Source organism: Benincasa hispida, chromosome 9 (assembly GCF_009727055.1).
Source record: "Benincasa hispida cultivar B227 chromosome 9, ASM972705v1, whole genome shotgun sequence".
NCBI lineage: Eukaryota > Viridiplantae > Streptophyta > Magnoliopsida > Cucurbitales > Cucurbitaceae > Benincasa > Benincasa hispida.
In genome coordinates, this window is record NC_052357.1 from 18,475,634 (window position 1) to 18,500,469 (window position 24,836).

The window sequence follows — 24,836 nt, forward strand, 5'->3', positions numbered from 1 at the left end:
TGAAAAACTTTGTGCAACTAGTCTTGTTTTATATCTTGTGACCTCATCATTTTCATTTTTTTTTTCTTACAAATACTCATTTATATCCCATAGGTTTTGGTGTTCGGACTATTGGTCCAAAAACCTAATGTTTTGAAAGCGAGTTTAATCCTGCCTCGATTGCTTCTTTCCACTGAAGCCAATCTTTTCTATGTCGACATTATTCAACAGATTTTAGTTCAGAATTCTCATTTTCAGATATAATATCAAGAGAAATATTATACACAAAAATGTTGTCAATAACTACATGAGTTTGGTTCCATGCTTTTTCTGTCATGACATAGTTTATTGAAATCTCATTATTATCTTTGTATATTCCACCTTCCTCACTAGTCATGCCATAAATTCCTTCATAGGTATTTACATCATTGACCAAATTTTCTTGACTATTAATTATTTTTCTTTTTAAAGAATTTTTATCTTTGGAACTGATAACGGGCAGAAATGCACGTTATTACAACGCAAAAACATAAAACAAGTAGGATTGCGACGGTAAAAATATGTAAAATCGTGTCCAAAAGCATTGAGAACACTGCGATCACATGCACCATCGCATTAAAGCAACTAATTTACGTATTTTGTGCAGGAAAATGCGTTGGCACAAGATAGAATTGCGATCCAAGGAATTCAGCGTCCGAACGCATTAAAAGATTGCGACCACAAAGCTATGCGATCTTATGCGTTCGCAAAGATCTGCTCAAGAAGGTGGCCGCATAAAGATGACACATCAAGGTGAAAGCTTAATAAATCATGATGGGACATAAAGCTGATGACGGTCGAATCCGAATTTAGTTGACAAACCGTTAACGACAACACTGTAGCAAGTACACTCAACTTTTCGGTGACAATTAATCGGCGCATCAAACAGAGATTTAATGACATCCCATCAGTGCAATCATTTGAGAGAAAGGCCCTTCACCCTGAAGCTCTATAAATACCGAAGGCCACCTCCGTTGAAGGAGTTCCATTTCAGTTTTTAACAGTTAGAATTTTGGAGTTCTTTTCCACCATATACATAGATAGTCGTAGCCTGTAATTTATATACTTAGAGGCGGAGGTGAGTGAAGAGAGAAGATGCCGGAAGATCGTTCCTGGTTGGCTCGAGAGAGTGTCAGAAAGCGTTGAGAATGGAGAGAGGGCCGACTCTTGCAAAAGAAAGAACGTTCTTTGGGCAGAGTAGAGAAAAACACAGTGTAACAGCCTTGGGAAGCAAGACATTGCTACCAGACTCTCTATCCTTACTTCCCATTGTCATTCTGTATTCTGATTTCATTTATAAAATGGAATTTGCATCTCTACATCTGTTCACTCTCTTTACATTACGCATGAGTAACTAAACTTTCGAATGAGTTGAGAAACACTTAGCTAGCATGACCTAAGATCTTTATTTTATGCGATCATCTTGTCTTATGTATGCGTCCATCACCTCTTTAGAGCTACTTGAGAGAGAGTCTAAAGAAAGAACCTAGACTTGAGAGAGGTAGGTTAGAATTTAGGCTTGAGAAATTCAGATTAAAACCGCATAAGCAAAAGATAAAAACTTAGAGATAAGTTCTGTTTGCTAACATGCATCACATGCACCCTAGAAATAGGTTATGATAGTATGCGGTCGTCTTGTGTATGTGTGTATCATTCATCATCGCATAGACAAGAATAGAGGCTTAGACATAAGTTCTATAGACATGATCGTATACATCGCAGCGTCCTAAAATTAGGAGTTATAGCATTTGCATTAAGAGATGACCTGCTGTTGTATGTGTGTAGCATGATCATATAACTTGAATGCAATCTTAGGAAGTGTTAGCTAAATCCCTTCTCAATCCGTTCCCGGCATACTCATTGTAACCTTCGTTGTTATTAACTCTTTTCTCAATTCCGCTGCATAGGATTTATATTTTAAAACAAACATACCAACCAACTTATTGTTTTGTTTGTCACCGCAAATGAATCTAAAATACCAACCAACCTAGTAGGGTTTATACTTTGATTTTACTAGGAAAACTTGCATGCACAATGCATACATCACCATCACAATATATACCATTATTTCATCATATTCACAACGCATCAAGAACCCACTGGTATATCACGCTTCTGGCGTGTTCCATACTCATTAGTGATAACTTGTTGTGTTGGGATATCAATTTTTGATGGAACGTTTGCAACTAGTATATGTGATTTAGTTACTTTCCTTGCATCTATAAATGCATCTGGTAACTTTTTTTTATATATATATATTTTGCAAATAAATTATCTCATGAACTTCAAGTTCACATTGGTTTGTACAAGGATCTAAATGAGACAATAACAATGCATTCCATGTAATTTCTTTTTTCAACTATGTAATTCCTCCCCCTAATGTTGAAAATTCTGTCTCATTAAAATGACAATCAGCAAATCGTGTAGTAAATACATCACCCGTCGGGGGTTCAAGATATTTGATAATTGATGGGGAATCATATCCAATATATTCCTAACCACCTTTAAGGACCCATTATAGTACGTTGTGGTGGAGCAATTGGAGTATATACTGCACATCCAAAAATTCTCAGATGGGGAATATTTGGCTCATGGCCATAAACTAATTGTAATGGTGAGTATTTGTGATAAGATATTGACCCAATGCGTACAAGTGACGATGCATGTAAAATAGTATGTTCTCATATAGATGTAGGAAGCTTAGCTCTCATAAGTTTATCTAGCAATTAACTGCAAACGTTTTATGAATTGTTCTACTAACCATTTTCTATATGAACCTAAGCTACATGATGTTCAACAATTATCCAAATTGACATAAAATAATTATCAAAAGTATGGGATGTAAATTCACTTGCATTATCAAGATGAATGGTCTAAATTGTATAATTAGGAAATTGTGCTATTAACTTAATTATTTGAGCAAGTAATCTTGCAAATGCAATATTTTGTCTTGATAATAAGCACACATCTGACTATTTACTGGATGCGTCTATTAATACCATAAAATATCTAAATGGTCCACTTGGTGGATTAATAAGTCCACATATATCACCATGAATTTATTCTAAAAACGTAGGTGATTCAATCCTCACTTCGACTAGTGATGGTCTAATGATTAATTTGCATTGAGAGCAAGCATCACATAATAATTCATTAGATTGAAGAATCTTTTGACTATTCAATGGATGTTCATTGGAATTCTTAATAATTTTTCTCATCATTATAGACCCTGGATGACCTAATCTGTCATGTCAAATTGTAAATATGTCTGGATTCATGAACTTCAGGTTCATTGTTGCATATGTTTCAATTACTCGTATATGAGTATAATATAATCCATAAGATAAAGCAGACAACTCTTCCAATATACATTTTTCATATGAGACAGTAGATATGATATAAAGACACTCTATGTTATTCTTTTATCAATCTCAATATGATAACCATTGCGACGTATATCTTTAAAACTAAGTAAATTCTCTTTAATTGACTAGAGAACAATGCATTGTCAATTATAAATTTTGTTCCTCTAGACAAAATGATATTTGCTTTTCCAAACCCTTCAATTAGGTTTGCAGAACCCAATATTGTATTGACTTTTGCTTCCAGCATTGTCAGTTTGAGAAAATATTTTCTACTTGTAAGTATTATATGTATAGTTGTACTGTTTGTCAGACGTAGATCTTTTTTACTCATTTTTTTAGTCACCTAACATATGAAAATGATCCATATTTTTTCATTAAAAGAAATCAAATACAATAAGAAAAACAAAATTTTGAATGTATAAAGGTTAACATCTACTGAGAGAGAGACAACATGGAGATTAATAAAAAAAAATTATTAAGTCTAGATATTTTCAAAGTCAAAGAAAACACTTAATGTTTCATCAATTCTGTTGATTTTCTCTTCAAAAAATTTTAAGAAGTCTGCCACATCCAAACTTATCATATGGAATGGGTCAAATATATCATTGTCTTAGCATGGAAATTTTTCTTCCACATTTTCTCTTTTTCCTTCAAGGATGCTTGATAAAGATCAACTAAGTATTTTGACGTACGACAGGTACGTGACTAATGCTCAGTCATTCCGCATGGGAAACATTTATTTTCAACACTTTTTAAACTCTTATCTTGTGGAGTTTTTTCTTTGTGATCATCATTTTGTGTGGTTTCTTTGAAATTTGAATGATTAGAATGATCACCATGAAAATAATAATTATTTCTTCCTCTGTCTCGATCACGACCTCAACCATGATTATTATTAAAATTCACAGCATTCATTTCAGGGAATGGTGTCGTCCTGGTTGATCGAGATTCATGATTTTTCATTAATAACTCGTTATTTTGTTCGGCCACGAGAAGACATGAAATTAATTTAGAATATTGTTTAAAACCTTTCTCTCGATATTGTTGCTGCAAGAGTATATTCGAGCATGAAATGTAGAAAATGTCTTCTTTAACATAGCAGGATCAATATTTTCTCTCCGTATAACAATAATTTCGAGCTAATTTTAAATAATGCAGAGTTATAATGACTTACTGATTTGAAATCTTGTAGCCTTAAGTGCATCCATTCATAAAGAACTTTAGGAAGAATAACTTTTTTTTAATGATCATTCCTCTTTTTCAAATTTCTCCACAAGATACGAGGATCTTTTGTTGTAAGATACTCCATTTTTAATCCCTCGTGGAGATGATGACAAAGGAAAATCATAACTTTTGTTTTATCTTGACTGGATGTCGTAGTTTCTTCTTTAATAATCTCTTCAAGATTCATAGCATATAGGTGGATTTTAGTATCAAGTACCCATGAAAAATAATAGTTGTCATTAATATCAAGGGCGATAAATTCTAAGTTTGTGTTATTTTTCATGGCAACACTATCATAAAATTTTGTACTTATATTAGAAATTTAATAGATATTAAATATGAAAATTAATGTTAAATTTATTAATTATAATGAATAGGAAAAAAACTAACATACCTTTAGCAAGGAAAGTGATAGCAGCTCGAGCTGATAACATATTGTGAATTTAAGGAGCACAATGTCGCACAACGAGAATAAGGATATGGATAAAATATAATATAATAATATATAATAAAACAAATAAATATAATATAAGATAATATAATATATAAATATACAAAATAAATAAATGAGTAAACAAAATAATAAAGAATGGATTTCTCCACTTTCTCCAATATTTTTTGGTTGATCACCAATACGTGTGTGTCTTTTAAAACCCACCAAATTCTAATTTCTATAGGCAATTTGGCAAGTAGGAGGTGGATCACATGAACACTAATAGTGTGTAATCTTGAGACACATGGACAACACATGCGGAAATAGATAAGTGACACATGACCAGTGAACACTTCTAATGGACATATACATTACACCTAATTTAACACATTTAAAATAGTGTGTCCCTATTTGGAAGTCAAATAAAGAAAGAAAAGTTAGAAAAACTAGAGACTCATAGAAATCGGTGGTTTTTTTTTTCTATTATTTCTGTAAATAGTTTGACATTTTTTTTTTGCTTGTAAAAATTTCTCTATATAAAATATGAAGAAGAGCAAGTGAGGAGAGAGATATTCTCTCCAAATTGTTATCTTTATATTTTTAATGGAAGTTTCTTTCTTTCAATTTTCTTTTCTTCTTTTGTGCTAATTTCTTAGACGTAAACTTAAAAAGGGGAAAAAAAATCCATTTTGTCATATAAACTAGCCCTGTGATTGTAATACATAACAATTTAGTCCAGTCTTTGTCCTTCTATAATCTGTGATTGTAATATATAACGATTTAGTCCAGTCTTTGTCCTTCTATAATCTAACCATTTCACTATATAAACAAGATTGATAATTAATTTGATAAGATTTTTCATGATAAAGATGTAATTGTTATAGGTTTTAAAGTATATTGACTAAGTTGTAAAAAACTATTAGACACAAAATAAGTTAAGAAGTCTTTATTTATTTATTTATTTGGAACAAAAATAAGTTCAAGAACTTATACTTTAAACCATGTTTTATATATTTATAGGTTAATATTTGTTTTTTCCCGATAATAACTTATTAATAATATATATTTTTCTTAAAAAAAAACACATTCAAATATCATTTGGTTAATATTGTGCTACGAGTAACTAATAAATAGATGAATATGTCTAATTAAAAGGAATCTACACTTGAATTTAAGACATTAATTAATATTTGAATTCAAGACATCAAATTGTCAGAGCTCAATCCCTCCAACCTCACATATAATTGAATCGAGGAAAAAAAAACATTAATTAAGAATATATATTTAATAACATGGTCATATGTAGGGTGAGCATGGTAAATTAAAAAACCAAGGTGACTAACCAAAACTGATTGAAATTGAAGGTAGTTGATTGAAGAAGATGAGGAGCTCGGTCAATATCGATTTTGGGACTTTTTTTTCTAAGAATAAAATCGACAAAAAATGACGGTTGTTTTGCACTCCTTGAAAGTTGAGGTAAGTGTGAACATTTATTAAATCAATCATAGTCGATTCGGTGGCAGTTTGGTCAGAAAACCAACTCTGATCGACCGTTGCACACCTCTAGCTACATGGATAGAGATTAAAAATATTTAAGTGTGGATTGTACTCAGGTATAGTAAACTTCCCTACAAACTTATATTGTAACGGAAAAATACTTAAATGCATCATCATTCTTATTGCATCCAATTAAAATTTGACACATGTCAAAAAAAATTAAGTGGTTATATATATATATATATATATATATATATATATATATTTGTATGTATAGAACGGGGGAGTATGTTGCTCTGTTTCAAGTCACACAATATAAGTACAGTAGACTTCTCTAGAACAATTTATTCTCGAAACTAGAGAATTCCCTAGCCGTTCTGTCATATCTCCATCCTAATTATTTTTTTGGCTCTTACAAGATTCTACATGTTAAATTTGCATTAAACCATAAACATATCGTAATCCGCCGCCGTCGGCAGCGGCATTTGCTGGTTGTGTTGCCAAGGTTCCAACAGAGGATCACGAACATCAACCCCAAGAGCATCCGCATCGTCGACGATTTGAAGCACCAAATCCAAGGCCCCGAGTCGGTACGTCATTTCCATTGCTTCGACTCTCAAAATATTATTAATCGATTCGATTTCAATCCTCGCTTGTTCCCTTCCATTGATGCTTTCTACAATCCGACTGTTCACATTCTGTAATCGTCTCACTTCGCTTGTTAGATCTTCAAATCGCTTCTGCTTTTTCATTCGCGATCGTCGAGCGGATTCTCGATTCGATTGCATCCTCTTCCTCTTCCTCTCGTCGATCATCCTGTTTCGCGAGTCCGAGATGTTGATTTGCCCTAGGAACGAGGTCATTGCCAGACGAGTTGTGGATTCTCTGATTGCATCGGTATTTTTCGAATTGAGATGAGATTGGACTTTAATTGAAGAGTTAGGCTTGTAGAGGACGGTGATTCGAGTACAAATACGGTAAGAAAGCAGAGATCGAATGGAGAAGATGAATTTGGCGTGTAAGGCAGAGTAAACGCCATGAATAATCAAGAAGAATCTCGGATCCCGATTGTCAAACGGGATGGATTTTCCGAAATTGGAGTAAAGATACTGAATTGGAGAAGAATGAATAGCCTTGCACTGGGGAGATTTACAGAAAAACGGAAAATGTTGTGGATGGCCAAACCTGCAGGTAATTGAGAATCGACTGTGGATGCCAAACAAGAAGTTAATTATCAATCAAATCAAGAAGAATGAGCGATGAGAAAACGAAGCAGCATAAAAGAAATGCATGGATGAAGAAGCAAAAGAAATTAAACAGCAATACAACGGAAAGGTGTAAGAAATTTAGGGGGAGTTTGGCGCTTTGGAATCTTAAGCTAGGAATGTAGGCCTGAAGATTTATGCACCGTTAGATTTTAAATTAGTTTAAATTTATCGTATTAATTATTTTAATATAATTAAATTTTAAAAAATAAATAGAAGAATATTTTAAAAAGTAAAATAAAATAAAGATTTGGACTAAAATTATAATTTTAATTAATCTATTGTGTTTGATAATTTGATATTTTAATTTTACCTATTTTGATTTCAAAATCTAATAGACTTTTTTCACTATAATATGTTAATTTTAAATTGAAATAAATTAGTATTTTAATATTAGATTCAATTATTGAAAAAGTATATATGTTTTTAATTAAATTACATGTGAGGAATAGAAAATAATAAAATTTTGAGTTTTAATTTCTATGTGGTCGCTAAGTTGTTTTAAATATTTTAAACCTCTTTTTTTATAAAATTATTTTAAGTTTTCGAACTAGTTAAATTGACAAATGAAAAAAATAAAAATATTACTGAATTATATTAGGATTTTCTATAGCCTAAATAAATATACTAATACAATTGCAGCCTAATGCCGTGTTTGGAATGACTTAGAAAAAAATATCTTTTAAAAATTCATTTGTATTTAAACACGTTTGATAAAAAACTCCTTAAGATAAAAAAAAACATATTGTATTGCAATTATTTTTTAAAAGTGTTTTTATATACAAATTTATCTAATTTATTATATACTAAGAGGCTTTTTTATTAATGGTTTTCAAAGTTGGTTGGTTGCAGTCAACGGAGGTGGTAATCGAAGGTTGATCAACGAAGTTGGTGGTTGGAATTTCGCCTGTGAGAAGAAGGGGTTTGCCAGAAGTTAGTCGATGGTGGTCGAAGTTGGCCGACAACGGTCACCAAGGTGGTGGACAGAGTTACCCCTCATCGGAGTTGGCTGGCAGTGTTCGTCGGAAGTGGCAACCGAAGTTGGCCGACGGCGATGTCGCAGGTGGCAACCAAAGTTGACTGACGACAATCGCCAGAGGGTGGCGACTGGAGTTGGTCGACGGTGATCACCAAAAATGGTGTCGAAGGTTGGTCCAACGTACTTCTTATATTAAATTAAAGAGGGAGGGGGAAGGAAGGTAACTCATGGGTTTGTATGGTGTTTACTATTCAAACCCATGGGAAAGATATGCAAGAAGCTAACACTTCCTAGGTCTTTGCCCCAAACGAAGGTTGGACTTAGGATACCTAACCATCAAACCTCACCCTTGAAACAAACACCTCCTTAGGGCTTGTTTGATAACCATTTGGTTCGAATAACCATTTAAATTCATATATATATATATATATATTATGATCTAAAATTCTAAAGACAAATATTTAGGTATATTTCGATCAGCGACCAATACCTATTTATGCTAATAAAGTTGACATTCAACCAACGAAAGCTATTAGGATCTTAAACACTCTAATTACATTAATTTTAGTGGATTTGCATGTAAGTTCATAAAATAATAGAAAATGGGTTTTAAATATACAACCTTTGATGAAACCTTCAAATTACTTCAAATCTCATTCAGTTTCTTCTTCAATCTTTGGAGTAGACCACCACAAGAGTCTTCTCTACTACCTTAGATTGGATTGTGAGATCTAAATCGAGAGATGTTTTTGGGGTGAAGTTGGAGAATTTGGAGATAAGTTTTGATAGGGAAAGTCTTTTCCATCAAATCATATTGCATGCCCAAATTATGTGCGACAAAACAAGTATTTATCCAAATTAAACATTAAATTTTGATTAAATGGAAGAAAGGTTGACACTCAACATTCCACTTAATACGTGGATTAGGTGTATCAATCAGTGGAAAAAGTTATATGAAATTTCATTAGATTTCATAAACAACAATAAATGAAATTTTATTTTATTTTATTTATTTGTTTATAATTAACTGGTTTAATCAAATTAAATCAATATTATGTTTTGAATTTCACAATTTCAAAATTTAAATAAATAAACGGTTAATTAACTAAATAATTTAATATCAAATATTAAATTAATAAAACACCTAATTCAAACATGTATCACTATTCATGTATTTTATATTTAAATTATATTTAAACATTTTTAACTCTCCAAAATCGTTTAATTCGTTAATTAAACATTTAATTGTATCAAATATAATAATCCAAATCCTAAATTGAATTTGAACATTTCAAATCCCCACAACGTGCTATTATAAGGTTTATTCTTTTAACGAGCTAATCGAGGAATCTAATGAACCTGCGGATCATGAGCTCTAACAATCTGAGATTAATTGGTTAAACTCTTTAAACTAAATTAATCAATATTCATTAACTACCGAGACACACCACTATAGCTCAATAGTTGAACTCTCCTCACTATAGATATATTTCTGTCCACTTAATTTAACCATAATCAGTAAGTCGGTCATTCACAAGTTGTTTGTATTTACAACTATGTCACAATTACCATTTTACCCCTATAATACATCGCTCCTTAAGTCTCTACTGATCATTTAATGAACAATTGGTTTATGGTCCTACCAATAAATCGAGTCCCTCTCGGCTATAGAGAGGACAAGGCCTCTTTGTTCAAGACCATAAGTCAGTACTCAAGGGAACAACCTATCTGCTAACTCTCAAATGGATATGAGTGAATTTCGTCTTGCAAGACTATGTCCTCAGCTATCTATCCGGCCTGACCCTTCAAGTGGGAGGCTTATTGGGTGGTGACGTTGATCTATTATCACCTATGCAAATTAAATGATGATCCCGGATAAACAATAGTTCGCGGTTACCTCAAGATTGAGATCGAGTTACCTCAGGTCATCGAATTGAAATAGTCAATTTTGACAACAAGCGGTCATTGTAAATAAAAGTGACTATTTCGTTGTCCGATCTTATGTAAATATCTTTTGCATATTGCATATGTTGCCCCCCACTCACATATCTCCACATGAACGACTGTAAGATCACGTCGTTTGTATCAATATACAAAGTGGGCCGCATCCATAGTGTCCTTAGGATAAGGTACCCAACCCTATTCATATACTCATAGACCGTTTTGGCTATATACTAAAACTTGATCAACTTTTATGTCTCTACATAAAGTTTAAGTATCCATGTTATGACCAAAGGTTCATTAGTTTATTAGATTTATGAATCTATAAATGTTATTTATATATTAAATAACAACCTTATTGGAATACTCTAAATAATATCTTTATTGTAAATAGAAATATGTTTGAAGTTTACAAACTGTGAGTTTTGTGACATATAACCCAACATATGCATCATATGAAGTTGTCAAATCACAATTTGCCAGATGTTAAAATATTTTTATTTCCTTATTTGAAATATTTTAATTCTTATTATGTGAGTGATATGAAGGAATGCATACAAATTGGTGCACTTTGAGATGCACCAAAGTATTGCAATTCCATGTTTTATTTTATTTTGATGTTTTACACTTTTGAGCCAAATTCTAAATTTTAAATTTAAATGAAAATTTATACATTGAATAAAATGATAAAACATTAATAAATATAGTTGGTATAATTTTAGTCCATATAATTTAAGTTATCTACCTTTAAACTTAGGTGCATCATAAGCTATCGAATATAGTTTGGCAAATTCATCTCTTTTTTTTTTCTTAAAGATTTTTTTTTTTTTAAATAACGAGGGGAAGCACGAAGATGGATACATTTTGGATGCACCCAAGTATTTCTTACAATATAATAATCATATGATTTTTTAAATCATAAAACATTTTGTAGATTAATTAGTAATAGATATATTCAACCTAATTATTGTGCTTTGAATTTGGTTGTTGGCGCTTTGAATAACCAAGTACCCTTGAAACCTATTCATAATTCGTATTTAGCATATTTATTTATATGTAGTTATTTACGATTATGACTATGTGGTTTAGAGTAGTTCGTTATATAAACTCTCTAACCCTTAGAGGCGTTGCTAGGTGTATTCATAAAACATTTTCTCTAATAATATTGTTATCTCTCAACCTCGTGGACGTAGCTAACACACCGTTAGTGAACTACGTATATCCGTATGTTGATACATTTTTTTTTATTGTTTAATTACCGATTACGTAACACCAATATTATTTAGCAAGTAACTAGTCCTTGATTTTATGGTTTGAAATATATCATCGACGCATTTTGAACCGATGTTTAAATTGGAATCTAATCTTTTAGTATGCTACTAAACACATATTCGAAACATAAAATATAACATTTCACATGTACTTTAGGGAGACACTTGGTGCGCAGGTCTTAAATCTCAAGTCTGGAGATTAAGCTGGGTTTAGGTCTAAGAAAACTGTGTTTGGGGTGGAGATCTCGGAAGTATGGGTTTAAAAAGTTGGTGTTTAGAGAGTAAGCTTAAGTAACCTAGGACTGAGTGCAAATTTATAAATTTTTAGTTTGTGAAACATTTGCTTATATTTAATCGTTGATTAGATTTTATGTTAGTTTAAATTGATCATCTTAATAATTTTAATATAGTTAGATTTAAAATAAATAAAAAAATAGAATAATATTTTTTTTAAAAAAAATATTTGAAATGGAGATTTTGAATAAAAAAATAATTTTATTTAGTCTATTGTTTTAATAATTTGATAATTTAATTTTACTAGTTTTTGAAATATTTTTTTCATAGACTTTTGTCACTTTAATTAATTCGAAAATGATCGATTTTTTTTTTACCATAATACACTAACTTAAAATAGAAATAAACTAATATTTTAATATTAAATTCAATTATTAAAAACTATATATATATATTTATCAAATTACATTCGAGGAATAAAAATAAATAATTTTGAGATTTAGTCCTTATTTGGTCGCTAAGTTGTTTAAAACATTTTAAACGTTTATGTTTAGAAAACGATTCTAAGTTTTTAGACTAGTTAAATTGAGCAACGAAAAAATAAATGAAAATGTTGTTAAATTAAATTAAGACTTTCTACACATATAGCCCAAATAAATATACCTTTACAATTGCGGTCTAATAGTGTGTTTGGAATGACTTAGAAAAAATATATTTCAAAACTTCATTTTTGTTTAAACACTTTTGATAAAAACTCATTAAAACACAAAACACACATGTATTGCAATTATTTCTTAAAAATGTTTTTATATACAAAATTGTCTAGTTTGTTATATATTAAAAGTGTTTTTATCAATATTTTAAAAAATTTTCAAGGTTGGCTGGTTGCGGTCGCTGGAGGTGGCAATCGGAAGTTGGACAGCGTTGGTGGTCGAAATTTCGCCAGTGTGGGGGAAATGGAGGGTTGTCGGAGGTTGGTCGACAACAATCAGAGTTAGCCAGTAGCAACTAGAGGTTGGCCGACAATAGTCATCGAGATAGCGGTCAAAGGTTGACTGGCGGTGGTCATTGGAGGTGGTGGCCAGAGTTGACATGATCACTGAAAGTGGCATCCAGAGGTTGACTGATGTACTTCATAGATTAAACTAAAAAAAAAGATAACCCATAAATTTACTATTCAAACCCATGACAAAAGAAAGTAGGAAGTCAAAACTTCTTAAATTCATGTTCCAAATAAGGGTTGAGCTTACTTTACTCTTTAATTGTTGTGGTGTTTCCTAAGCTGCAGCCAAAAAAAGAAAAAAGGATCATTCTTCCAAACTTATTTTTATCTATCTTTTTCTGTTGTAGCTGAAAAAAAAAAAAAAAAAAACTTGAAGCACATCTACCAAGGTACTATTCTTCATGTATTCAGCTTTCATGCCATTTGTTTCTGGGAAAAGTGGAGGAGTCTCCTCAAACTTGTTAACTTTTGGGTTAAATAGTCTATATATTTTGAAGTTTATCAATTTTTAATTTATGTTCTTGGAATAAATCTTAAGTTTAGTTTTCTAGGTTAATTTTTATCGAAATTGATTAAATAATGACAATAATTTTCATATAAAGAAATACAATACGTAAATAAGTTTTCAAAATTTACACTAAAAAGGTTTATAACAAAAATATTACCTTTACAAAATGGACAATAAACTAGTAGAGATTAAAATTAAGATTCGTTGAGAACATATGAGCTAAAATTGGACAATTGAAAATATAAAAGCTGAAATTGAACAAACTTCAAACTATAGAGACCAAATGATATTTTAACCTAAATTATATAGACTCAAAATTAGGCATAAATTTTAAAAACTAAAATTGAAGACTCCGTCTGCTAAACATTTGATTTTCTATGTTTTGTTTTTGAAAATGAAGTCTATAAACATTAACCTTCAAATTTTTTCATTTGTTATCTATTTTTTTACCAATTATTTAAGGGTGTATTTTCTACTTCTTACCAATTGATTAAGGGTGAGTTTGGATTAACGTTTAAAGTCTTTAATTTTGAAAATAAGTCATTTTGAAAAAAAATTGGAGTGTTTGACAACCACCAAAAATAGCTTTTGAAGTGTATTTTAACTGGATTTTATAAAATATGTTTAAATAAAAATAATTTTTTTGAAAAACATTTTTTTTCTACAATCAAGCCAAACATCGAAAATAGTCCTTCAAGATCCATTACGTGTCCAAGACCTTTTGTTCTTTTTTGTATATATTATTTTGGCATTTTGAAAACTAAAAAAAAAAATAGCTTTTAAAAACTTGATTTTGTTTTTGGAGTTTAGCTAAAAATTCAACCATTATACTTTAGAAAATGCAAATCATTATAAGAATTGTGAAAGAAAAAATTTAATTTTTAAATAATCAAAAACAAAAAAACGAAATGGTTATCCAGAGACTAAAATAATTATTAATTGAAGCAAAAATATTACTAACTAGTCCTTAATAATTTATCCCATGGTTGTTATGGTCTAATCTTAGCGGTAAATTTCACAAACAAAATTAGTTATCCCATTGTTAAATGAACATTAATATACATATTTTTTTGTTATTTTTCTCGCCATTTATGAATATAATAATTATTAACTGACGAACAACTTTACAACAAAGTGGCTGTAGTTTAGTGGTGAGAATTCCACGTTGTGGCCGTGGAGACCTGGGCTCGAATCCCGGCAGCCACACTTTTTTTCCAATATTTCACTAACATTTTTCTTTGTTATTTTTTAAATAGACCATTTATTTATTATAATTATTTTATACGATCCTCATTTTCCCGCCAAAACTACTCTTCTTTTATCATTTGCCGCCAAGTCCTTTGCTCTCATTCGCGTCCTCAGAATCTCCAATTCCCTCTCTCAGCTTCTCCGTCTTCTTCTTCGCAATGTCAGCCATGAAAGATTCCGGGCCTCTGGACTTCACTGCTGACAAGGGTAAGCAATATCTGTGGTTTATCGCCTTTTTTTTGCCCTGAAAAACTGTATTTCAATACTAGCTGCAATTCCTTTCAGTGCTCGCAAAGGAGTTCCTAGCGAACTTTGCCGATGCAAATGGCGAAGCCAAGTACTTAAACATTCTGGTAATTCTTCTACATTCTCATTCGCATTTCTCTTCTGTAATTGTAAAGTTCCTTGGCGATTCAATTTGAAAACCCTAAAAATTGCGATTACTTTCCGTGATGCATACGACGTTTTACCTAGGTTTTTATTTAATTGGTTTTGTTTTTTTAGCAAGAGGTTGCAAATCGCAGAGTTCGTGCAATTCAAATCGATCTCGAGGATGTTTTTAATGTATGGTTTTCTTACTCTGTACCCTTTCTCGATCTTATCTCTTTGTTTAGTCGAGTAACACGGTTGTGCAATCGGATTTCAGTATAAGGATCTGGATGAGGATTTCCTCAGACGAATTACAGAAAACACCCGGCGTTATATTGGGATTTTTGCCGATGCTATTGATGAGCTCATGCCTGAGCCGACAGAGGCGTTTATTGATGATGATCATGACATATTAATGACACAAAGGTCTGATGATGGACCGGATACTATGGATAACCCTGACCCACGCCAAAAAATGCCTCCAGAAATCAAACGTTACTTGTGAGTTCATTGACTCCTCTTTCTTCAAAGTTGAGAGTATGTAGAACATTAGTCCAGCATGACCGGTCACTTTTCCAGTTTAATACACCGCGGCTTTTACTTTTGTCTTATGGATTATGTATTTTCTGTACCGTGCTTATGTTATATGCTACTTTGTCTTTTATCATCTTATATAGGAAGTTAATTGAAAACCTGTTCAGTTGGTTCTGGATTTAGGATTACTATATGGGTGATGTTTCAGTTCTTATACTTGGTTTGTCGCAAGAGTGCTACCCAATTGTTGTTGTTACTTGTTTGGCTTACACGACTTATGTCTTGAATTACAAACATCTTCATGAACAAATAAAAATTTAGTTAACATTAACTCTAATAGAAGTATGTGGCGGTGCATTTCATTTAATGTATCTATTTGGATTCATAGTGTACATACCTCAGCTGCTAGATTGATATTTGTACCAACGCTTTTCTTTAATCCGTTGGGTTTTCATCCAAACATCTCTTTTATTTTGTATTGAATTACCAACTGTTTTCTTTATGCTTGAAAGGGATTATGTCTTCCAAATTTCCTTATGCCCGATCATTCTTCTTTCAGTGAAGTTTACATTAGAGCATCTTCAAAGGGTCGTCCATTTACCATAAGAGAGGTCAAAGCATCATATATTGGTCAACTTGTGAGAATATCTGGTATTGTGACACGTTGTTCAGATGTTAAGCCATTGATGCAGGTGGCAGTTTATACATGCGAAGACTGTGGTTTTGAGATATACCAGGTCATTTAAATTGTAAAGTAGTCGATCTTTACCATTTCTTTTCAACAGGAACAAAATTGATAAAATGAATCTTTTTTACGGAGATAAATTATGTTTTTATTACGTGTATTTATATCACTTGTGTCATTGAGTTCTTAAGTTGTGTGGTCCTTCTCTCAGTCCTAATGTTAACTTCCCTTTTCTCCTCTTGGATACTTCATCTGTTTTTTCACTCATGCAGTCAGTTTTCTGCTTCACAGGAGGTAACAGCTCGAGTCTTTATGCCTTTATTTGAGTGTCCATCTCAGCGTTGTAGAACAAACCAAACGAAAGGCAACTTAATTCTTCAACTTAGAGCATCCAAATTTCTGAAGTTTCAAGAGGTTTTCAATCAACTTCTTCAAAGACATTGCCAGAAAAATATTTCTTTTTCTATTTCACAGTTCGATCGATCGATATTGGCCCTAATGCATGCTCTGGCATTTGGTTTGCAGGCCAAACTTCAAGAGTTAGCTGAGCATATTCCGAAAGGTCATATTCCCCGGACAATGACTGTTCATCTCAGGGGTGAACTAACAAGGAAGGTTAGTTTTCTTCTAGTGAATTCTCACCGGTAGTTCTGAGGGTGACTAAGATTTCTGTTTAGTGTGGCTTATTGATCTAAATCTGGCAGGTAATGCTTGTGACATCGAAATGCTTACTGGCTTTGGCCATCGGGCCAATATATTCCTTTTTTCCATTGCCATGTCATATTGAAACTTCTAGGAACAATTCCAATTTGTTTCAGTAATAATTTTAGAGTAAATGCTTGGAACTCAAATAGATCTTTCAAGTTTGCATCCAGCTTCTTTGCATGTAGGGTCTTAATTTCTGTTTCTTATCGACAAAATGTAAACGTGTGCAGATGCAATCATTTTGCTTTATGAGTAATGGTTATATGATAATAATTTGTTCACGTGTCTTTTTCGGGGTGTTATCAGGTAGCTCCAGGTGATGTTGTTGAACTATCAGGGATCTTTCTTCCTATTCCTTATACGGGGTTCAGGGCAATGCGTGCTGGTTTGGTTGCTGATACATTCTTAGAGGCCATGTCTATCACCCATTTCAAGAAAAAATATGAGGAGTATGGCGCTTTTCAGCGATCTGCTTCTACTTAAATGAATTTGATCTACAATCTGCTTTTTGCGACCTGTCCACTTTATTCACGGTTTTTTTTTTTTTTTTTTAATATTCTCTTGTAAGTGATCTTTTGTGTTAACTTGGTCAAGGATAGAACTTACTTGTTCAGTTGTTTTGTACTTTTCAGATATGAACTTAGAGGAGATGAGGAGGAACTAATTGCACGTTTGGCTGAGGATGGCGATATTTACAACAAACTGGCACGATCGTTGGCACCTGAAATTTTTGGTCATGAGGATATTAAAAAAGCTTTACTGCTTCTCCTTGTTGGCGCTCCTCATAGGAAGTTGAAAGATGGGATGAAGGTAAGAACATAAAATCGTTGCGGGTATGTTTGATGCATACAATGTTTTTCCTGTTAATTTCTAATGCTGCAATATATAGTTCTCTACTAATTTCCATGAAACCTTGTCTTTTTTCTCTCTTTTTTCCTCAGTTGGTGCATTCTGTAAATTTAGGATAATTTTCATCAACTCTTTAATGAAGAAATTTAAAATTGCAACTCCAAACTTATTGGTCATTGCAGATTAGAGGAGACTTGCATATTTGTTTGATGGGTGACCCTGGAGTTGCAAAGAGTCAACTTCTTAAACACATCATCAATGTTGCTCCCAGGGGAGTCTACACGACTGGCAAAGGGAGCAGTGGTGTTGGTCTAACCGCTGCTGTTCAGAAGGATCCTGTCACAAATGAGATGGTCCTTGAAGGAGGGGCATTGGTGAGGCACATACTTCATGTCTCAATATAGAATTTGTACTTTTCCTTCCCTAGGTTTCATCATAGCTTGTGATGTATCAAAGTTTCACTAAGTGTGAAATTGACTTTACTTCAGGTGTTAGCTGACATGGGAATATGTGCAATTGATGAATTTGACAAGATGGAAGAGTCTGATCGTACAGCAATTCATGAAGTCATGGAGCAACAGACTGTGAGCATTGCCAAGGCTGGAATCACCACGTCTCTAAATGCCAGGACTGCTGTCCTTGCTGCGGCCAATCCAGCATGGTACTTACCTCTTTATCATTTTAGGCCATTTTCTGATTCTTTCAATTCTACTAGGTTTTCATTCCTAAACTTGAAGAAACTTTTCTTTGAGTTTTATGGGATTTCTGAGTATGCCTCTACATATCTCTATAGGGGAAGATATGACCTACGTAGAACTCCAGCTGAAAACATTAACCTTCCTCCAGCTCTACTATCAAGATTTGATCTTCTTTGGTTGATCCTAGATCGAGCTGATATGGATAATGATCTTGAAATGGCTAGACATGTTGTTTATGTCCATCAGAATAGAGAATCTCCTGCTCTTGGCTTCACCCCCCTCGAATCATCTGTTCTTCGGTAAATGTTACCATTGCTTTCTTTTATACATAATAGAATAGGACGTTTGGTAATTTCAGATTGAAAGGGGGGTCTTCTTTAGTTTAATTACAAATAAACAACCAGAATCCTCATGCGTACTCTTATGTTTGCTTGAAACTACATTAAAATATAATTATTGATGTTTCATCGTTTGATTTCTTATCCATTTCTGTTAAATCAATCAGTAAGCTATACGTTTATATTTGGAGAATTCCTTCAGAAGGTCTGTTTATTATGTAAGACTGCCATTATCACCCAAATTTCTACAAGAGATCTTTCTAACAGAGCTATTTATTCCATTTACCTTTTCAATTATGGAAGTCTCAGATTATAGTAAACTTGCGTATTAAATGCAAGTGTTAGGACCTAATTCTTAGAGGATCTCAATATCTTCTACTCTCACTTTTAAATTTGTACTTGGGTCAGAGCTTACATTTCAGCCGCAAGAAGATTGTCTCCTTACGTTCCCAAGGATCTGGAGGAGTACATTGCCAGTGCCTATTCCAGCATCCGACAGGAAGAAGCTAAATCTAACACTCCCCATTCATACACCACAGTGAGAACTCTACTGAGCATTCTTCGGATATCAGCTGTAAGTCATTTCTTGCATTAATTCATATGAATACCCTATGTACTCTTCCTTATTTTATTTTGCTCCCCAGAGACTGAAATATCAAGCAGAGGCAAAGACTGTCAGGTCATACTAGGTATACATAGATGTTATTTTATGATTGGTGAACTCATGAAACTTTGAATTGGACCTCATCCTTCACAGGCTCTAGCAAGACTTAGATTCTCTGAGACCGTGGCTCAGAGTGATGTCGATGAAGCTCTAAGGTTAATGCAAATGTCAAAATTTTCTCTATACTCAGACGACCGTCAAAAATCTGGTCTTGATGCTATCTCAGATATTTATTCAATCTTGCGTGATGAAGCTGCCAGAACTAATAAAATGGATGTGAGCTATGCACACGCCCTTAACTGGATTTCTAGGAAGGTCAGTTGTGATTCTTGTTCTTATAGTTGTCTACACTTTGGCAATCCTAGAATTTCATATAAATACTTGATAAAGTTTTTACTAGCTCCTCATCTTCCCCCCACAGGAGACAGCCCTAAAATTTCAAAGGTTTTTGTTTTTGTTTTTTCTCTTGCAAATCATTTAAAGTAGGTTAAATAATAAATCTGGTTTTTGAACTTTGAGGTTTGTGTCTATTTAATTGAACTTTCAAAATTACAAACTTAACCTCTAAACTTTTGATTCTTTTAAAAGTAAGGGATACACTACCACGAAATTGGAAGTTCAGAATTTCAATAGACAAAATTCAAATTTATATCTAATAGATCTATTAATCTTTATAAAAAATTGAGTTTGTCAGAGGCCTATTATTTTGAAGTCTAACATACATAAACCTCAAAGTTTGGTGATCAAACTCGTAATCGAACATTTAAACTATAATTGCAGTTAGTATGAGAGATAGGTATTCTCTAGAGACTAAGTTCGCTAAAATCCACATTTTGTAAACTGCATATATCCCAAAACTGCATGCATCCAATGGTTGAAAATTGAAATTTTTGGTTCTTTTTCTTCTCAGGGGTACAGCGAAGCTCAATTAAAAGAATGTTTGGAGGAGTATGCAGCCTTGAATGTGTGGCAAATACATCCACACACCTTTGACATTCGGTTTATAGATGCTTGATGTGCTGTTATTTGCATTCTTGAGTTACTGACCGAGAGGGCTAATTTAAATTGTCTTAGGATGGGGCTTGATCCATAATTATTTGGAATACAGAGTAAAATGCTAAAAAATCTTGGAGGGCTTTATGTTGTATCTGTACTCATAGTGTAGCTGTGGATTCGTAGAGAGCTGTAATGTAGTTTTTATATCTTTTTAAGAGATTATTTATTTGTAACCACTTGTTTCATGTGTTCTAAATGTTCTTATGCTTGTTTGGTATTATATTTTGATTCTTTAATTTTGAATCTTATTTTATTTTTGTTCCTAAATATTTTAAAATGTCTGTTTTAGTCTTTAAACTTTGAAAAAAATTAGTTACTTGGGTCCATGCTATTAGGATTTTGGTAACTCTTTAACATAATGGTGAAGGTGGTTGTATTTTTAGATGATTAGACACTAAATAGTTTGATTGAGATGTTGATTAAGTTGATCAACTTTAGACTAAAATTTGGGTTGAAATATCAAATACCTAACTCATTGCTCCTCCATGGTTTTGGGTTTTATTTATTTATTTATTTATTTATTGAGCTACTGCACTTTGGAGGTTGATTTTAAGGTGTGCAATGTGATGGCGACAACAATAACTGAAAGAGATGGAACATTACAATTGACTATGATAAAAAATAGAGTATGAGATGAAGATGATGAAATTGCAATCGGCTCAGGCAAAATATAAGTTGGAGTCTTCAATTGTAGTCAAAGGCTTGCAAAATCAATGAAAAATCAAGAAACTTAAACAGAGAAAACTGAAAATAAATTGGAGTCTTCCCCCTCTCATTTTCACATTTCCCCTTTTTTAAAAATGCTATATATATTTTCAAAAACCCTATGGTTCTTTCTTTCCAAATTGGAATCTCCAAATGAAAATAGAGTAGAATCAAATAAATGCAATCCATATAAAAAATAAACTCTAAAAAAACAGAAAAAATACTTGATGAATTTCAGAACTAAGTTCATGAAAAAGAAAAAAGGATTGGGAGGAAGAGAAAAAAGTACCTTAATAAATCACAAAAATATCTCAAACTTGAAGGAACAAGGTACTCAAAGTTCGTATATGAGTGACATTGCGTCTGACATGTATTGAGAAATTGAAGTAGAATGCTAACAACTAACACAAATTGACTTTTGATTTACCCTCTAATTCAAAATTGAAATTCTAGATTTTTTTAGGGTGGATAACGTGTATTTGACCGCCTAATCATTTAAAAATACAATTCAACCTACCATTTTATTAAAAATTTAACAGAATCTTAACAGGAGCTAAAGTAGACATTTTTTAAAGTTCAGGGACCAAAACAAATATTTTTGAAGGTTTGAAAAACTAAAATAGAAAAAGATTCAAAATTTAAAGACTAAAATATGATTTAAACTTTATATTTTTATGGGATATTGTTTACTTGATGTCTACCGATAATGTTTGGCTTAACATATGAAAAAGGGATGGAAAACAATGGTGTGATTGATATACTTTACACTTTAATATGACATATATTAGCTTACTGATGAACTTTGATTATAATACATGTAAAGTTCATTTAGTTAGGATATTAAGCATGGTAATTTTAACGAAAATAAAACCAATAAAATAATACTATGTAGTCAAATCAAGTTGACACCTATGCCATCACTCATTTATTTCTACTCGACTCTTTTCCATCGTTCACTTTGAACATGCAGAAGCAAAAATACAACAAAGAAGATGAAGGAAAATTTGTAAGGATAATCTAAAATTTGGGTCCAAAATGATAAATGGTTCTTTTTTTTGAAAAAAATGACAAATGACCTGTTGATGTCACATTCGAGTGATTACCCAAACAAACTTGTATACGCGGAAAAACCATCTTGCTCTCTCTTCCTTTCCTCACTCACGAATTACTCTCATCTCTCTCTTCCTTTCGTCACTCGCAAATCACTCTTCTCTCTCTCTTTGGTTCTTTCACTTCTTTTCTTCATTCACAGATCACTCTTCTCACCGTTAGAGTTGGTGTGTGATTTTTTTGCCGAAGTTGGTCACGCAAAAGAAGGAGAAAAAAAGAAGAAAAAATAGTTTCGTCAAAGCTTCTTGTTGTAGAAGAAGAGGAAGAAGAAGAAAAGAAGAAGAGAGGGAGAGAGAGAGAAAAAAAAAGTCACTTCCAGAGAAGAAGAGGAAGAAGAAGAGAAAAAAATAAGAAAAAAAAGTTACTCGATGAAGAAGAAGAGGATGAAGAAGAAAAGAAAAGAAATGGAAGGAAGAGCAAATTGATAATATTTCACACATACATGATGTCAGTTAAGGGTGTTCAAATGATCCGACAACTCGAATAACCTGACTATCCAACCCAAACTATAAGGATTGGATTGGATTAGTTTTCTTTTTGGGTTGAATTTGGTTGAATCTTTTCTATTTTTCTTAGGTTGAGTTGGGTCTAGGGTTGAATAAAAAAAAATTGGATTGACCTAATTCAACTCGAATTACATATATATCAATAATATATATATATTTCTTTTATAATTGATGAATTTGTGAATTCTTTTATGTTTTTCTTTTTCGAAAGTTTGTTTTTGTATAAAGCTTGTAATAGATATTATAGATATTGGATATGTAAAAATTTAATTTTATGAGATTTTAGTTATTAGATATGTATTGTAAAAAATTTTTAGCATTTTAAATTAAGAAGAAAAAATAAATAATAACCCAATATCCCAACCCAATCCAACACAAATTTTGAGGGTTGGGTTGGTGACAATGTTTGAGTCATTTGGGTTGCCAACTTGACCAATTCAAATTTTCGGATTGGTCCAAAGAAAGTCACAATCCAACCTAATCCAATTCATGTACATTTATGAGGTCAACAAAAGGTCAATTAGCAATGATTTTTAAAAAGGACCGTTTATTATTTTAGACCTTCAAAATGGATGAACAGTGCAATTTTTCCAAAAATGAAAACTTACCTCTTTAAAACAATCTGAAAAAGAAGAGGAGGAGAAGAAGAAGAAAGAAGTAAAACACCACATCTATGGTGGTTTAACATGGAGATGCCTGCACCTACTCTCAAAAGCAACCAAGGAAGCTTTCATTCGAAGATTATCTTCAAGATCAATTATAGAAAAATACAAGGTACACAATAATTTTTCTTTTTTCCCTCAAGAACTCTAGCGAGCACATGCTTTTCAGAAAATACAAAATTAATCACACAAAACAAAAATATAGGTTATGTTCGGTAACCATTTCCTTTTTCGTTTTTGGTTTTTGAAAATTAAGACTATTTCCTCTTCATTCTTTACAATGATTTGAATCTTTCTTAAGTGCAATAGTTGAATTTTTAGCTAAATTACTAAACCAAAAACAATTTTTTTAAAAATTACTTTAGTTTTAAAATTCTGGGCTTAATTATTTAAACCATCGATATAAGTAGATAACAAAAAAAGAAATTTAGAAGTGGAAGTAGTGTCTATTGGTTTTTGGTAACTATTTAATTTTTTATTTTTGTTTTTGAAAATTAAGCCTATGGGCACGACTTCTACATCAAAATTTCTTCTTTTGTTATCTACATTCAAAAAGTTTATTTTTAAAATTTGGCTAATAGTTTAACCATTATACTTAAGAGATGCAAATCACTATAAGAAATGTGAATAAAATAGGATTAATTTTCAAAAACAAAAATAAAAAACAAAATGGTTATAAACAAGGCATTCAATTACCAAACGGAGTCTTACCAAATTTCTATTTTAAGTACATACTTCCTGAGCATGAGCTACTTTTTTGAAGAACAATTTAGTGAGAAACTTCTCAGTCTCCTCCACCACCTTTAGGATCGTCTTCTCTTTGCTTCTTCTGAATAGAGACTAATGGTGAATGAGCCAATTTCTGTTTTGCCAAATACAATCCGAGAGCTATAGAGAGAGTAATAATTCCAACCGCCACATATATTGGAACAAAATTGTTGACTCTTGACACCTTCGACTTGTTGTGTT

At 32.2% G+C, this 24,836-nt stretch overlaps 2 protein-coding genes and 1 non-coding gene across 3 annotated transcripts; 2 read left to right on the plus strand and 1 right to left on the minus strand.

Annotated features, from left to right (window-relative positions):
- Positions 1 to 6,920: 6,920 nt before the first annotated feature.
- LOC120087194 (bZIP transcription factor 53-like) lies at positions 6,921 to 7,913 on the minus strand. Its single transcript, XM_039044102.1, has one exon. The coding sequence runs from the start codon at positions 7,398 to 7,400 to the stop codon at positions 6,978 to 6,980; it is 423 nt and encodes a 140-aa protein (XP_038900030.1). The 5' UTR covers positions 7,401 to 7,913; the 3' UTR covers positions 6,921 to 6,977.
- A 6,959-nt stretch (positions 7,914 to 14,872) lies between these two features.
- Positions 14,873 to 14,944, plus strand: TRNAH-GUG. Its single transcript has one exon. It is a non-coding gene; the product is annotated as a tRNA-His (tRNA).
- A 97-nt stretch (positions 14,945 to 15,041) lies between these two features.
- Positions 15,042 to 21,057, plus strand: LOC120085230 (DNA replication licensing factor MCM7). The gene is made up of 15 exons (XM_039041129.1): positions 15,042 to 15,193; positions 15,272 to 15,339; positions 15,491 to 15,550; positions 15,633 to 15,856; positions 16,449 to 16,626; positions 16,866 to 16,988; positions 17,100 to 17,189; positions 17,586 to 17,728; positions 17,912 to 18,089; positions 18,311 to 18,502; positions 18,617 to 18,789; positions 18,922 to 19,125; positions 19,573 to 19,738; positions 19,922 to 20,143; positions 20,739 to 21,057. The coding sequence occupies exons 1-15, from the start codon at positions 15,145 to 15,147 to the stop codon at positions 20,841 to 20,843; spliced, it is 2,175 nt and encodes a 724-aa protein (XP_038897057.1). The 5' UTR covers positions 15,042 to 15,144; the 3' UTR covers positions 20,844 to 21,057.
- The last annotated feature ends 3,779 nt before the right edge of the window (positions 21,058 to 24,836 follow it).

Bases quoted from the DNA above. Each gene is read 5' to 3' on its own strand.
- LOC120087194 (XM_039044102.1), bottom strand. From the start codon at position 7,400: ATGACCTCGTTCCTAGGGCAAATCAACATCTCGGACTCGCGAAACAGG.
- LOC120085230 (XM_039041129.1), top strand. From the start codon at position 15,145: ATGTCAGCCATGAAAGATTCCGGGCCTCTGGACTTCACTGCTGACAAG. The intron at 18,503-18,616 runs GTGAGGCACATA...ACTTTACTTCAG, and splicing joins TCCTTGAAGGAGGGGCATTG to GTGTTAGCTGACATGGGAAT. The intron at 19,126-19,572 runs GTAAATGTTACC...TACTTGGGTCAG, and splicing joins CTCGAATCATCTGTTCTTCG to AGCTTACATTTCAGCCGCAA.